This window comes from Pelmatolapia mariae, linkage group LG4, assembly GCF_036321145.2.
Source record: "Pelmatolapia mariae isolate MD_Pm_ZW linkage group LG4, Pm_UMD_F_2, whole genome shotgun sequence".
NCBI classification, from domain to species: domain Eukaryota; kingdom Metazoa; phylum Chordata; class Actinopteri; order Cichliformes; family Cichlidae; genus Pelmatolapia; species Pelmatolapia mariae.
In genome coordinates this window covers 27475244-27490053 of record NC_086230.1, presented here as the reverse complement: position 1 = coordinate 27490053, position 14810 = coordinate 27475244, and the positions used below count along the sequence as shown (strand labels likewise).

Sequence of the window (14810 nt, the reverse complement as noted above, 5' to 3'; positions counted from 1 at the left end):
TCATCTCCTTGCATCTTCACATGTTCAAAATGAAAGATGAATTAATAGTGAAAGAATGGCCTTCTTTGCTTTGACCGATGACACAAAATCTTACATGCCCCTCAGTATATTATTAATTTCAGAATTGTTGCTAAATGCTAAAGAGTCACATGGACATAAATATATCTGCCATGATACTACCAATGAATAAAAATATCAAGGTTTTTCAGCAGTCTGTTGAAAATGTCATTGCTATATGCCAGGTTGATTGGACCAAGATTGGTCAAATATGATTAACATGTTTCAGGAATATGTTACATCATTCTACAGGTCAAAAGCTTGGTTGTGGCTCCAAAAGGCCATATCTCATGAAATGCCAGTCTTGTGTTTGTTGTAGTAACGACATATCACCACTCAGGGGTGCTGCCCATTCACTTGTGGCTTCTAAGCCAACCCTGGAAAAGTTTTGTGGCTGAATACAGCAGTGACAATTCATGTGATAGAAAAAAATAAAAATAAATAAAATGAATAACTAGCCAAACAATTTTGCATTGAATGGTTGAGTGAGAGTGTATGGTCTGCAAAATAAGATTGCTTCAGCTATGATCTATGCAGACCATGACATAATCTCAACCAGAATTCACAAACATTATTAATGCCATATCAAAACACAAGAACCATCAGTGGAAAAAAAAGGTTTATTCTGTAGTGGCAGTTGGATTCCAATAGTTGATTGAGAACTTGGCTAAATAACAATTTATTAATTTCAAACTTCACACCAGATTTCTTGGTAAGGTACTCTAAACATTACGTCAGCTTTGTTATTTACTCGCTGATAGCACAACCAGATAGGGATGTCATCAGTGTGGCCTTTCTTTCATATCAAGAATGCTGTCTCCTGTGGAATGAGACTCCATGGTCTCTGTCCTCTCTTTATAAAGTGAAGCTTTACAGTCCATGTTTGGTACTTGCTCCATCAGAGAATTTGCCAGGTCCTGTGTTTGGAGGACAGGACTGGATCCTACTGGATCATTCTGTCTGGAGCCTTCAACAGTACCTCGCTGGTCCTCGTATCCTGTGTATATCAAAGTGTGGGCTCTTGATGGCGTTAAAGAGCTGAAGGCAGTGTGATACTGTGGCTGGGCTGAAGGAGTGGTGGATAAATGTATAGGTGTCTGGGATTTGGTCTGATTATGTAAAGAATCCGAGTTGGTTTGAACACTTAGGGGTGGCTGGGAGTAGCCACAGTTTACTGTAGAACATAAGGAGTGGGTGCTGCTTATCGTGTGGATTTTTGCACTACTAACCACGTGTGAGGCCTGACAACTTAATGGGTAGCCACTGAAGGCAGAACTGATGCCCAGGAGCGATGGACCTCCGTGGGCATGAGAGAAGGTCATGTAAGGAGAGCCTGGAGATGTTCTGGGTGTTTGGAAAGGGTTAGAGAAGCACTGAAGTCTCTGAGTTGTGTCTCCGTCAGAGCAGCCCAGGTGTGAACAGGATGGTATTGTGCTTGACGAGTACAGCAAGGTGGAACTGGTGCACTGGGAGGGTATTCCACTGGAGTGCCATATATTTCTAGCAGGATGGCTAATCATTTCATGAACAGGTGGTAACCCAGTGGAGATATTTAAAGGGACATCCGGTTGCCAGTGGCTAGAAGTTGTCACACTTGGGTTGGGGAGCGCCTGAGTGCCACATGAACATGTGGAAGCTGGAGAGTTATTGTGGAGCATTGTCATATGAGAATGCAGAAAATGTATTATGTCATGGAGTTCCTTGGCAAGGTTAGAAACATCTTGGTTTAAGTTGTTTACCTGAAAGAATGAGAAATAATGACTGTTTATTCAAAACTGTTAACTGTTTATTTGTAACTGCTATCATGTTAAGTTGATATGAATTCAAGCATTAACTGATTAGATTTGCTTGGTCAAAGGTAAAGGTTACTGTGTCCTCACAAAACACATTTGAGCATATTTCAAGGAGCAGCACTTTTGCCTAATAAGGGAACATACCTCTTTGCTTAGTTTGCTGATGCTCTCTCTCACTTCTTCTGTCTCAAGAAACAGGCTACAGATGTGTAACCGATCTGAAAGAGGATTTTTTTTTTTAAAAAGTGAGAAACTCATCTAATCTGTCCCGACTTTGGGTTATATTTAATGTCTAGTCCTGAATAGAAAGGCTTATATTTACAATTTCTCATTAATCATGCAGTTTTCAGACACTTTACCTGCAACATTAGTCTTTGCCTCGCTCTGTTCCATATTAAACTGAAATGTGTGATCATTATCCTCAATTCCATCCACGACCCTGACAGTAAGACAAATGGGTGTTATATTAATTTAATTATATGCAAACAGATTATTGATATTTGACCAAAGGAGAATGAATAGGTCACCTGGGGCTGAGGTTCAGAGGACTAATACAAGAACCGGATGGCATGAGTTTGGCAGGCCGATGGTTCAAGTCTAGGTCACTGGTAAGACTGGGTAAAGGAGATGGAGAGAGCTCCTCACTGAAAAAAGGTTGTGGGGAAGGACTACAACCCCTGCTTCCCTGAGCAGGTGATCGGCAGAGCTGCAGTGCGCTGATGTGCCGGAGCTCCTCGCCTAGCAACGTGCTGAGGCAGGGTTGATGAACAGGGCTGCCCATACTCTGTAGTAGAGGCAGTCTCCGGTGCTGAGAGTATTTTACGTGGTCTGTATGTTTTGCATCAGCTCCCTGAATGATATAGGGTAGTTTATGATCCATAAACTGAGGAGAAAACAGATGGAAAACTCAATGAAGCTGATTGCAAAGATTTGTGCATGCTTTTTGTTTGGGTAATAGATTTGTTTGCTACAAAAAATCTTAGTCTAGTGATTTTGATAGTGTCAGAAATACTTCTCTTGTAGGATAGTTTTAATTAAACTTAGTGTTTTTCTTAATGACTGGAGTGTAGAAACCATATACAGTACATGCTGTTTGCTTCATTTCTCTCTGTTACCTAGCAGCAACTGGAGCATTATTATCTCAGCTATAAAAAAAGGTATTTTAAGTGTTTTCATATCTACATGACATTTATTAAGAGTTCTAAGTTTTCAAATGCAATGCAAGCCAGACTAATCCCTTAAGCTAAGACAGATTTAACTGATGGCTGCATCAAGCATGTCAAGGCTAAATTAATCATCCTAATGAGGCAGACATACCTGAGACTGCCTGGGTGTCAGCTGAAACCGTGTTACTCCCTAAAGGCATGGAAGTGAAAATGAACAAAGCATTACACTCACACTGTAAACTGAACATGTAAAGTGTTCCATATAGCATAGGTATGTTTGTACACCATATTCTGAATTGTGGTGCATTTGAATGTGTCTCATTCTCAGTTTTATTCCATTGCTTCAAAGTAAATGTCTTACATCAGCTTCACTGCCTTCTCTCAAGTTGTAGGTGAGATTGTGGTGGATGTCCAAGCTGAACCGACTGCTATACTCTGGATAAAGCCCCAGGACCTCCCTCAAAGCCCTGACACTGATGAACTGCAAGTCGCAGTATGTCAGTGCCTTCACATCTGCATTGGTCTTGATCACCTTGTCATGCTCTGGTAGGTCAGCCCCTATGAGGTCGCCTTTGCCTGTAGGGATTGTCACATAAACATAGTATGTGTAATATGTCAATACACAGCTAATATGTAGAGAAATCTGTATGAGATTAACATTAAAACACTGGGTGCACACTGACCCAGGATCGCTAGCACCATGCCATCTTTCAGAACCTCCAGGGAACCGGAGCACACAAAGTAATTAGCTTGTAGGGCATCTCCTTGGCGGATAAGATATTCCCCTGGTGCACAGAAGGAAGTTTTGATGTGGAGGGAGAGGGAGCGCAGACACCCTCTGCTGGCTCGCTCAAACACAGGCAGCTGCAGTATGTCTTTGTTCAGATGCATGGTAATGTCAGCTCGCAGTTCATCTGGGAAGTCATGTAACAGCTAAGAGCGAGGACACGATAAAAATAAGAACCGCTATTTAATAGTTAACCACTGTTCAGAATTAAATGCATATAGAACTTTGCAAGACACAAATTACCCTCTTTTTTAAGTACTTGTAATTATCAGCTCATTGTTCACCCAGATATTCTTCTCACAGAAACAAAACTCCACTGCCTTCTTGTCTTGCTACATTTCGGCTTGATAAAACTGGAATGTTGAAGTACAGCATTTACGTGTTTCCTGCAAAGTCTGTCCCTCCTCTTGTAGTCAAAAATCACCAGGTACTCTCCTTTTAAAATACTTCAATCTTTTTGTTTTAGACAATTACTTAGAGATATTTAACTATGCAATAGTGCTACTAAGAAGCCTACACATATGGTATGGTTAACCACTCCTAAATTAAACAAATAAAAAAAAGGGCAGACTGTGTTTTTAAAGACATGACAATGCTGCCAGCATGTTCTCAGAAACCAGTGGCTCTCTCTGTTACCTTCAACACTGAATTAATTATCTGAGGATACTGATGGTTGGGGGTGTTAATGAGTGCTCTCTCTATTTCAGCTCCAACCCTTGTAATTACAGGAACTTCTCCTAGATAGGCTCTGGCGGTATACTGAAATTCTATTTGCAAAAAAGGACTATCTACTTAAAGAACTGGAATAAGACTCCAGAGAATCTGAGGTGCCCCATATTTTAAGAATGGCATTTCTGAGTGTAGAATAACCAATATCCAAAAAGAATAGACATATTCTTCAGCTACATATTTAAAATGATGCACTCTGCCAGAAAAACAACTTATTATGTCCAAGCAAATATTTTTTCATAAACACAAAGAGCCAGGAGAACATGGCTAAAGTGTGATTCTTTACCCACCTCATTGGTGTTGATTCCATTGTTGACAGACCAGGTGGCCTGAAAGTACTCCAACATCCTTTGCTTGAGCTGTTGAGGTAGCCGATGCACACGGATGAAGTCCTTGAGATCCTTCATGCGGGTGTGGTAGAGGGAGCGACGTGAGTACATGCGCTGGATGATGGCAGTCACGTTGCCAAAGACTACTGCATGCATCAGGGCTGGATTTGACAGAGACAGAAATATGGGGACAATCTTGAAACATTTTTCATATAGTTGGGAATCTCCTGCCATGTCCTTTAAGCTCACCTCCCATCAGCATAATACAGATGGAGAAGATTTTCTCTGCATCTGTATTGGCGCACACATTCCCAAAACCAACACTTGTAAGGCTGCTGAGGGTGAAATAGAGAGAAGCAATGTAGGCGCTAGGCAAGGTTGGACCACCCATGGTGCTGTTGATGTACGGCGTCTCCAGACGTTTTCCCAGCTCCTGAAGCCAACCTGGTGGAAGAGGTGAGAAGGTTGTTACGTAGGACTATCTGAGTGATTAAACTAATGATAGAATAATGTTTTATTTTTTTGTTATTCTTTTTTAATGGATGAACTTTTCTGCTGTCGTAGGTGATATAATACATGATATAATATAGAATGACATAATGTGTTACTGGTGATATAATGCAATCATTTCTTGACCTACACTTCCTCTGAGAAAACAAGCTAGGGGATGAAATGATGCTGAAGCATTCAAGCATTAGCAGAGATGTGCAGCACTGACACGGCGATGTTGCCAAAAAAAAGACACCTAATTTGTCTCAGTAACGCAAACGAGTGAGGGAGAATATTATACTTTTAACTGTGTGGGACTATTCAAACAAAACTGCAGTGTCCTCACCTATGTCCCAGGTTACTGGGTCACCGCTTTCTATCTCCTTGCGTCCAATGATATACCAGACACAAGCCATCCAATGAGCAAGCAGTGCAAACACAGACATGAGCAGGGTCAGGACCACAGCGCTGTACTGAGAATATCGATCCAGTTTTTGTAACAGCCGTAGCAAACGCAGCAGACGGACTGTTTTCAACAGGTGCACCAATGAAGTCTGGAAAAGGAGTGGAAAAGTACAACATCAAAGATGCAGATTAGTTTATTTAGTAGTTTTGCTGTTCAAGGATCTGTATGAGTGTGTTTAACTTGTGACACGTCCCCACTTCTCTGTTAGTACCATCAAATACTATCAAAGTTAGAACAGTGTAATAGCTGGAGCGTTTGCAGCGGACGTCGAACAAAACAAAAATGCAGTTAGGGAGATGACTTTGTGCGTCAGCTGAGGTTGCCTTTGGCAAACTAAGACTAATCCATGAGAAGTACTAGTGTCGAAGCAAGCAGACTAACAAGAATGCTCAGTGAAGGGCATGAATGTAGAAGGATAATCATCTTCACTCTCTTCTCTGGGGGAAATAGCACTATAGCATTACTTACTATAGGCTTAAAGTTAGTCCATTTAAAGACACTGGAAAGTATAAAACAAAGGTCATTTTAGATTTTCACGTATCTGGAATAAAAGTCTTACCACTGTAATGTTGAAAGCATAGAGAAGGTCAAAGGGGAGTGCTGCAATCAGATCTACAAAGAACCAGGTAGTGCAATAATGGAGGCAGATGGATCGGGTGTCGTACACCACCTGACCTGACTGACTCACAAAGGTGGTACGGAAATTCAGGAGAATATCTGAAAAGGAACAGTAAAGTTAAAAACAAAAGAGAAAGATGACAAACCAGAACAAAGAAAACAAGATTTCACTAGAGTCATAGCCGGGGCAGTTAATATATAAAATAATATACATTACAACAATATAGCTTAGGATACAAAACCTTATTTCGGCAAATAATTAAATCATAATTATAGTGCTAACTAAAGTTGCACAGATTCTATGAGTAAGGGGCAGGGGTTGCAGCCCAACAATGTTAAACAAAGAAACATATCAAGCTGCATGTTGCAAGGACAAATAGAATTTGCAGCACAAGAAACACAAAGCATTTAATGCAAGGTTTCCCTGGCAATAAACCCAACTCTCTTTTGTACACTGAAAAGGCGACTGTTTGTTTCATTTCAGTAAGACTGAACTGAGGATGAGTTTAAATGAAAGAAAAAGGAAAAAAGTGTTACCAGGTGAGCTAATTTTGTGATGGTGTCTGTCCCCAGACAAACTTGTTGAGAGACAGGAAGTCAGCGAGCCTCGTGGCACATGTGCTATCGCACTTTCTTTGGAGGAAAAATGGGACGACGTGAGAGAAATCTAATTATGATTTCTAACCTAGGGCAACAAAGACAGCCTGAGTGGGTGAGAAAAAGTAGGAGGTAGTCGTGTGTTAGCCATTGCCAGGGAAACTACTGCAGCTGCACTGGGGAATATGTTTCTTCATTTAAACTTAACATTGTTGTCTCTTCATAATGTAAGTAACATGAGACTAGTAGCTTGCAGATTAGAACCTCTTAGAAAAACATTTTCATTTGTTTAAGGTGTTTAGTATTTTAATTTTACCTAAAAAAAAATATTAAAGGTTATACTACTGCATTCTTATTTTTTCAATAAATTCAAATATATTATACCAAGAATGAAGAGCATCTCTACAGCAATGTCACTGCCTATGGTACTGCGGCTGACAAGTGGCCGATGGTCACCGCCCTCATCATGGCTGACAAAGCAGACGTTGTAAGGCACTGTGACTGCGACATAGAAAGTTGCCAGAAGGATTAACCAGTCCCACAGAGCCTTGAACATGCTGTAGTGCAGCAGGATAAAGCGGGACCTCTTCACAGCTGCCACCTTGTACTCGGGCAGGGACGGTTTCTGGAACACACTCTGAAAAGATAACAAGTCATTCAGCTTTAGACTTCAAATCAGCACTGCTCTGATATCCTTGCTTGGTGGCATAGTGATGACACAGATGGAGAGAGTAAGCTAATTTTACAAGCCTGCAAATCTCAAGTGCCCGGACTGTGTTTGCAGGTACTTTAATTCTTGAAGGGCACTAAAAGTATCACACATCACCATCATCATCACAGCTGTTTGAATAGGGCCAACTGCCCCTATCTGGTACACAAAGTACGTACCTTGCCACTAAATGCAAAGCTCACCTGACTCAGGGTTACCTGATTATTAGCATAACAAAGGACCGCTTTGTTGTTGAGTGTAAATGTTTAGCTAGTAAAAGTGCAAAGCGGTGCTTTAGTTTTATGTATTTATTTCTAAGCCAGTGGTTTGCTCTCACATTAGGCAACTTCTTCTTGTTCCTCTTGGTGAACAGCCTGTTCAAGTGGTGTAGAATGGTTCTCCCCCTCTCTCTACTTTGAAAAAAGTGTGATTGTCCACTTTTTCTGCTCTGGTCAGCAGTCTCTAACATTCCTGTAAGGAAAATAATACGCACTAAATAAAATTGTGTGTAAATTATGCCAAAAAATGCACATTAAATGACACAAAAAATAAGTGCTTTTGTTAAAAACTAAAGAAACGCAAGCAGCCAGGCCTCACCGTCTCTTTGAGTACAGCGATGTTTTTTTCCATGTGATTCGCTGACATCTTTGAAGGATAACAGGAACAGCACAACCTCACCTTTCTCATTTTTAATTGGTACAATATCCAGGAGGCACCAGAATGGATTTCCTGGGAGTATTAAAAATGTTATTACAGAGATATTACCTCCTCAGACAATTAATTCACCAAAATGATGATTAGATCTCTAATACTGATGAAATAACAATATTTTTTTCTTGTTGCCAAGCTCAAGTCATTCTCGTTTGTGACCGTGAGTGTCTGTGATTCTCACCATTTTTCCTATAAAAACAGACTTCTCCTTGGTACTCCTGCTGGCCTTCCAGGGCTTTGTCTACCTGTTGAATCACATTTTCACTGGTCTCAGCCCCGTGAAGGAAACGACACGTGCAGGTTTTCTGCATCACCTCTGTTCGAACAAAGCCGGTTAACTCACAAAAGCCATCGGAGCAGTAGACAATGGGGTATCCACAGCTCCCCTGAGTATTTCCCAGGAGGAAGTTACAGTCTGTGAGGAAAATAAAATGATCAAAAATCAGGTAAAGTTATTGTGTGACCTGGAGAAACAGACATGGCGAACCGAACAGTAGGAAGTGCATAGATGTATCCAAAGTATATAGCTGCAGTTCTGAAAGAAAACATTTAAATGTGTCAGAATCAGAATCAGAATCAGAAAGGGTTTTATTGCCAAATGTTGAGCAGGTTTACAACATTAGGAAATTGCTGCGGTGCTTAGTGCATACATACTGTCATATAATGCATAAATAGACATAAAAATAAGAATTAAAAGTGCTAAGTAGATAGATATATACGTGAGTGCAGGTGGTGATCAGTGCCAAACGTCAAGTATAATGTTTTTTAATATAATTTTTTAAATACAAGTTCTCTTGAAGCACAAAAAGTAACTTTTCCTATCTGAGTCATTCTTTGTATTTTCAGCTCAGAACCCTGAAGTTGGCAGTTATCTAGTGTACATCAAAGAGAGCTTTGAAGTTTGCTGCTGGTGAGCATTAGGTCCAAGAACATATGTAGGGTGCCAGCTGGTCCCAGGACCTCAGTGAGGCTCTGGTTCTAAATCATTTTCAATCATTAGACATTGCACTTATGAATATTTTCCAAAATGTTTTGTCCTGTTAACCAAAAATTTCAATTACATTTCCACCAAGCTATGCAAAATTGGTGGAGTTGATTTCCTGGCACAACTTATGAACAAAGTTTAGGTTAGGGTTTTTGGGAATGCTATCCAGAAGCTTAATGTTAGCCTACTTTATCAATTCCAAAACCAATTTTGTGCGCAAACATCTTTTCAAACCTCTAATTGTTGATTTGAGGTGAAGTTAAAGTCCTTCTTTTTTATTTTTCCGTTCGCTTCACAATGAGTCAGGGTGGCTGTAGCTCAAGAAGTAGAGCGGGTCAACTACTGGTTGGAAGGTTGGTGGTTTGATCCCTTGCTGCTCCAGTCTGTATGCTAAATATCCTTGGGAAAGATACTAATCCCAAGTCAAAGGTGTGTGAATGAGGGATGCTGTATAAAGTGCTTTGAGTGCTCTGGGAGAGCAGAAAAGTACTATATAAGAATCAGTCCACTGACAATGTGAATGGAAAACAGCCCCATAGTAAGATGCTGCCACCACCCTGCTTGACAGTCTGTACATTACATCTTTACTCCACCAACAATAGCTCTTATCATTGTTGCCAAATAATTAATAATTAAATAACAGTGTAAGAATAGCTTTTCTTTGTGTATCACCTTTTAAAAAGGTGGAAAATAGAATAGCTTACCCAACTTGCCCAGTTCCTTAAGTTACAAACTGAAATATAGAAATAAACGGTTTGGGGTGATGCAGTTTAGACTCTATTGTAAAGGGACGCAACAACCAGATGTCTTCATCATTCAGTGACTAATGGAAGTGTGCTTTCAGTTGTCCAACCCATCAATATTTAGACAAATAGGCTGAGTACACTGACATGTCATCTTTTATTTGTTCATTCAAACATACTTTGATGCAAGCAAATTTAATTCCCCAAAAGTTCTTTGTTTGCTTATGTAGCAAAGCACTCCAATGATGATATAGCTGCAAGGACAACACCAAGCACCTGCACTGCGGCCAGATATAATGAGGCTGATGCTTTGTGTTCTCTCTACAGCTTGGAAAGTAAACAGAGACTAATAATAGCAGTTTATTCAGATGCATGCTGTCATACGGTATTGTATTTTCAATGATTTTTCAACCACAAAATAATTGCCAGCAGCACTAAAGGGTGCTAACAAAGTGTTGCCTCCAGAAGAACACATGTGCAATTAGTGAAGTTTTTTTTTATTTTATTTTTTCACCTGAAGTGTGTGCACTTAATCTCATAAGAAGCTAAATTAAGATCTTCCTGCGCCTATGTTGCCATGGCAATTTGTGCAGGAAAAAAATGGTAATGTTGCAACAGTATCCTCACTCTGATTTGTACAAAACACATTTAATAGATCTGACTAAGTCCACTTGCTCAAAGGGGACCTGCTACGATAATTCCCTGCACCACATTTGTATTTTTGGACATTATTGGACTAGCTGTGCATGATTTACAGTTGAAATAACCTTAATTTATCTTATACTGGTGCAAGCCCGCAGTCTTAAAGCTACTCTGACTTTCTTTTGACTAACCACCCCTCACAAACAAAAGGTTTGAATAGCAGGTGGGTCAACATGCCATGACCATGGTTAACACTGACAGTCATCAAACCTCAAAATGATGTGAATCACTGCAAAAACATTGTTAAAATGCAAGCATTTGTTGATTCAGATGCATTTATTATTGCTAACTATCCACATCAGAACGTGGGGAGGAGAAAACTGCAATTTCAGCACAAAAACAAACACATATTTGATAGACTCCTTTTGTTTCTACAGGCTACAATGCACATATAGCTAATGAATATTATTCTGAAAGCTTTAAAATTGTCAATTAAGATCAGTACCCTGTATAAGTTGTGAGTGACTAGATGAAAAAGTAAACTTTTCCTGCTTTCACAGGTTGACTGAACCACACCTCAAATTATATTTGATTGGCTCTCTGTCTCTTGCATATGCAGTAATTCATCTAAATTAATCTCTCTGCTCTCATGTCAGGATCATACTGCCTATATTCAGTCACCCTCACAGTATGTGATCCAAAAGCAGTTTTTCATAGAAACACTTTCAAATCAATTAACACATATTTTTCGACTATTCCTGGATTCCTGCGGCGTTATGCTGAAGCCATCTCTCTCGTCAGTTGATCCTTTTGCATCCTACTCAGTGACTTGATCAGTCCGCCGACGCGTGACTCTCATACAGAGGCACTGCGGCTGCCAGATAATGAAAACATTTTTGCTGCCCAGATATGTGTAAATGCAATTCTATAGCTATTTTCTGCGGGTGTGAAGGTGAGGGCAAAAAACCTCAGAGAACAAATGGAGAATTTTCAATGGCGAGAGAAACGCAGCATCTGACCTGTGCACCACTTTTCTTGTTTTCTGGAAAAATATATATGTTTTGTTGATGTATTTCTTTTTTTTTTTCTTTTTTTTCACTAAATCTGATGTAGAGTAAAACTGACATGCTTGGATACTTGATGTAAGATGTAACTTTCCATGCCTGGTATGCTTCATATGTGTTTGGGTGGGTGTAACCAGGTGGATCTGTTCCATATGCCAAGGTAATAAGATTTTTCTTTCTGTATATTAATTGTTATAGTGTGAGAATGTTGTTTCATTTCTTTGCTTCTGAGGCATAACAAGCAGGAAGAAAAGCCACTTATTACCCAGAAACAAGAAGAAAAAAAGTACAATATTCTATGTGCTATAAATTGTGTGGAGTGAGACTGTTAATCTGCCTCTTCATCTCATGCTAGATTACATAAGACTGGAAAAATAATTGTGTTTTCTTAGTAATCCAAGCACATGTAAATATTAGCTTTACATTGCATTAGTTTCGCATAATGAGCAAAAATCAAATCATGTCAAGCGCTTGGTGCATAAGCTACATTTTCATCTGAAACTTTAATGGCTGTAATTAAATGCTAAAAAGTAATATGTTTTATTAGAGCTGGTATTTAATCAGGATTAATTATTCAGCAAAGTCTAGTGTTTAAATCCAGTAGTGTTTTCACAGTTATTAGCATCATTCTGTAACTGCCGCACATAGTTATTTAATTAACCACACTGTGCTGAGCCGGTCTTATAATAAACAATAGATTTTTCAGTAACTTTTTAAAAAGCTCATATATATTTTTTTTTCCTTCTTTTTTGGTAGATTTCAAACTGAAAGAAAGATGCTAAACTTTAGCTCTAAAACTTTAATGTTGCTCATGAATAATTTGATTTGCCTTTTTTTTGTTGTTTGCTGTTGAGAAAGACCTTGACATTATTCTCAACAGAGAAATATTCTAACAAGTAACACAGCACCTCAACAAGTGGCTCTTCAGCTCCAACATATTTAATGGGATCTCACTACTGTTGGACATATTGATTGACAGCAGTGTTTATCAGTGCCTGTCACGGTCCTAAATTGGGTTACAGAAATGCCAAAGGCAAAAATCGTAAACGCAAGCTGGGAAAGCTTCATCTTTAAAATTGATACCAAACTTTTTGCAGGCAACATGTTTCATATATAAATGTATTATATGCCATTATTTTCAATATAAGTAATGCACATTTTAAGAAGAACACATACTGATCAAAATCTGCTGGCACTAGCGGTTTGACTTGTCCAACAATATCAGTCGCAGATTCCGAATACTTGGTCTGCAGGTTAATCGATGTACTATTCATGTATATTCATCAGAAATGTAATTATCAGCATTCTTTTAAAAAAATCTGTATTAATGCAAAGTGATCCCCTCTCCCCAAAATACTTACGAGTTCCATCAAAGTGGTTGGCAATGGTGTCCAAGAAGGTATTTTGTGGAGCAAGGAGGCCCTTCATTACAGGCATCTTTCACCAGAAAAAAGGTTGCAGCGTCCTAGTTTCAATTAGTTTGTCACCATTCCCTATAGAAGACCCGAATTAGACTTTCAACACCGCTTCTTGAGTTTGCTTGTAACTCTTCAGTGGAGTGGAAGTTTTATATATTCTATGTTGAGTGGATAAAACTACTGAAATGTATCACAGAGCTTTCCATTTCTTCTTTGAAGGAAAATTCAGAGGTTTTCCGTGCTAAAGCTCTAAAGCTTTTCTCAGCCTGAGTCAGAAGTATTCAGGTTCAGTTGTGCATCGCTCTGTGCTCAGCGCTGCTCCAGTATCACAGCAAAGTCTCAGCTGCTCTTCAGTCAGTGTAACTCCACTCTCCATGAATCTTGCCATTGGGTCCCCAGTCTCTCTCGCTCCCTCCCTCCCCGTCTCTCTCGCTCCCTCTCTCTCATACAAAAGCTTGAACCATCCCCCGTTCTATCCACTGAATTTATGAAATATCTCTTGCCTTCACTTTCTTTCTCACATAAAACCTTGCCTTCTCCCCAGAGAAGTTATTAGAAATAACTTTCCTTTTTCTTCCATCTCTTGCTTTCTCACGCTCTCACCTCTATCTTTTGTGAAACTCCACAATGGGAGGCAGAAGAGGATTTTCTGTTGCTTAGACTTCTTACTTAAATTACCAATCATTTTTCTGAGGTACAGCTGGATCCCGCGTTAATAACACAGAAAGGGAGGTGTGTGTGCACGTTTTGTTTGCTGTGGAAGAAAGCAACTGAATATCTTCTTTGGCATCTCTGGAAAGATTCTGTGTTTTTATCAGCCCTTCTTTTGACACATGAGGGTAGAGGTCAAGTTGAATAAAGCACAGCATCAAGCGATTCACGTTTTGGCTCAGTGTAATAACAGTCAATTTGCTGCTAGGCTTTTTGTTGATGTGCTTGAAGAATCTAACAGGCTGCTGTCTGTATCACCACCTCTATTTCACATTTTCTTTACTCCCCATGCATCAACAAACACCCACGCAGATAGTTGCTGTAGAAGATGCAGTAAAAACCTATACACATAAACTGACCTCGAAATAGCAGATTTCACTGGTTCTTTATGTTTCATCGTCACTTACTAGCATTTCCTCTCGACTCCATATGGTTGCATAAAGCTGTTGTGCACACAAATCCACTATATTAGTTACGCATATAAATTCATACCCATGAAAATTTCTGTTTTTAATCACAAACAGTTTTGTTTTTGTTTGTTTTAATCAGAGGTACTTTCTGTTGGACAGATTTGAAATTTATATGCATCTGTGTCAGTTTGGCAGATATAAAAAATTCTTTAAAAAGCCACCAGCCGGACTGAGTTTGAGTCAGGTGCCTGGCAATGATTGCGAGCATTACATGGAGGCATGTGTCTGTTCCAATATTTCAAATCAGCAGATTACCTTAGAAGTCTATGCCTTGAATACCTGGTAAGGAAGCAGTTAAAACAAATAGTTTATGCGTTATGTTTTAT

The 14810-nt window shown here is 39.5% G+C and overlaps 1 protein-coding gene across 1 annotated transcript; it reads right to left on the bottom strand.

Annotated features, from left to right (window-relative positions):
* Positions 1 to 698: 698 nt before the first annotated feature.
* On the bottom strand, positions 699 to 13551 carry kcnh4a (potassium voltage-gated channel, subfamily H (eag-related), member 4a). The gene is made up of 16 exons (XM_063472242.1): positions 13247 to 13551; positions 8633 to 8866; positions 8338 to 8469; positions 8078 to 8211; positions 7416 to 7668; positions 6376 to 6533; positions 5697 to 5904; positions 5111 to 5305; positions 4823 to 5022; positions 3700 to 3949; positions 3378 to 3592; positions 3168 to 3206; positions 2378 to 2733; positions 2210 to 2289; positions 1995 to 2068; positions 699 to 1796 (listed from the first exon to the last, which is right to left on the bottom strand). The coding sequence occupies exons 1-16, from the start codon at positions 13320 to 13322 to the stop codon at positions 840 to 842; spliced, it is 3561 nt and encodes a 1186-aa protein (XP_063328312.1). The 5' UTR covers positions 13323 to 13551; the 3' UTR covers positions 699 to 839.
* Between the last annotated feature and the right edge of the window lie 1259 nt (positions 13552 to 14810).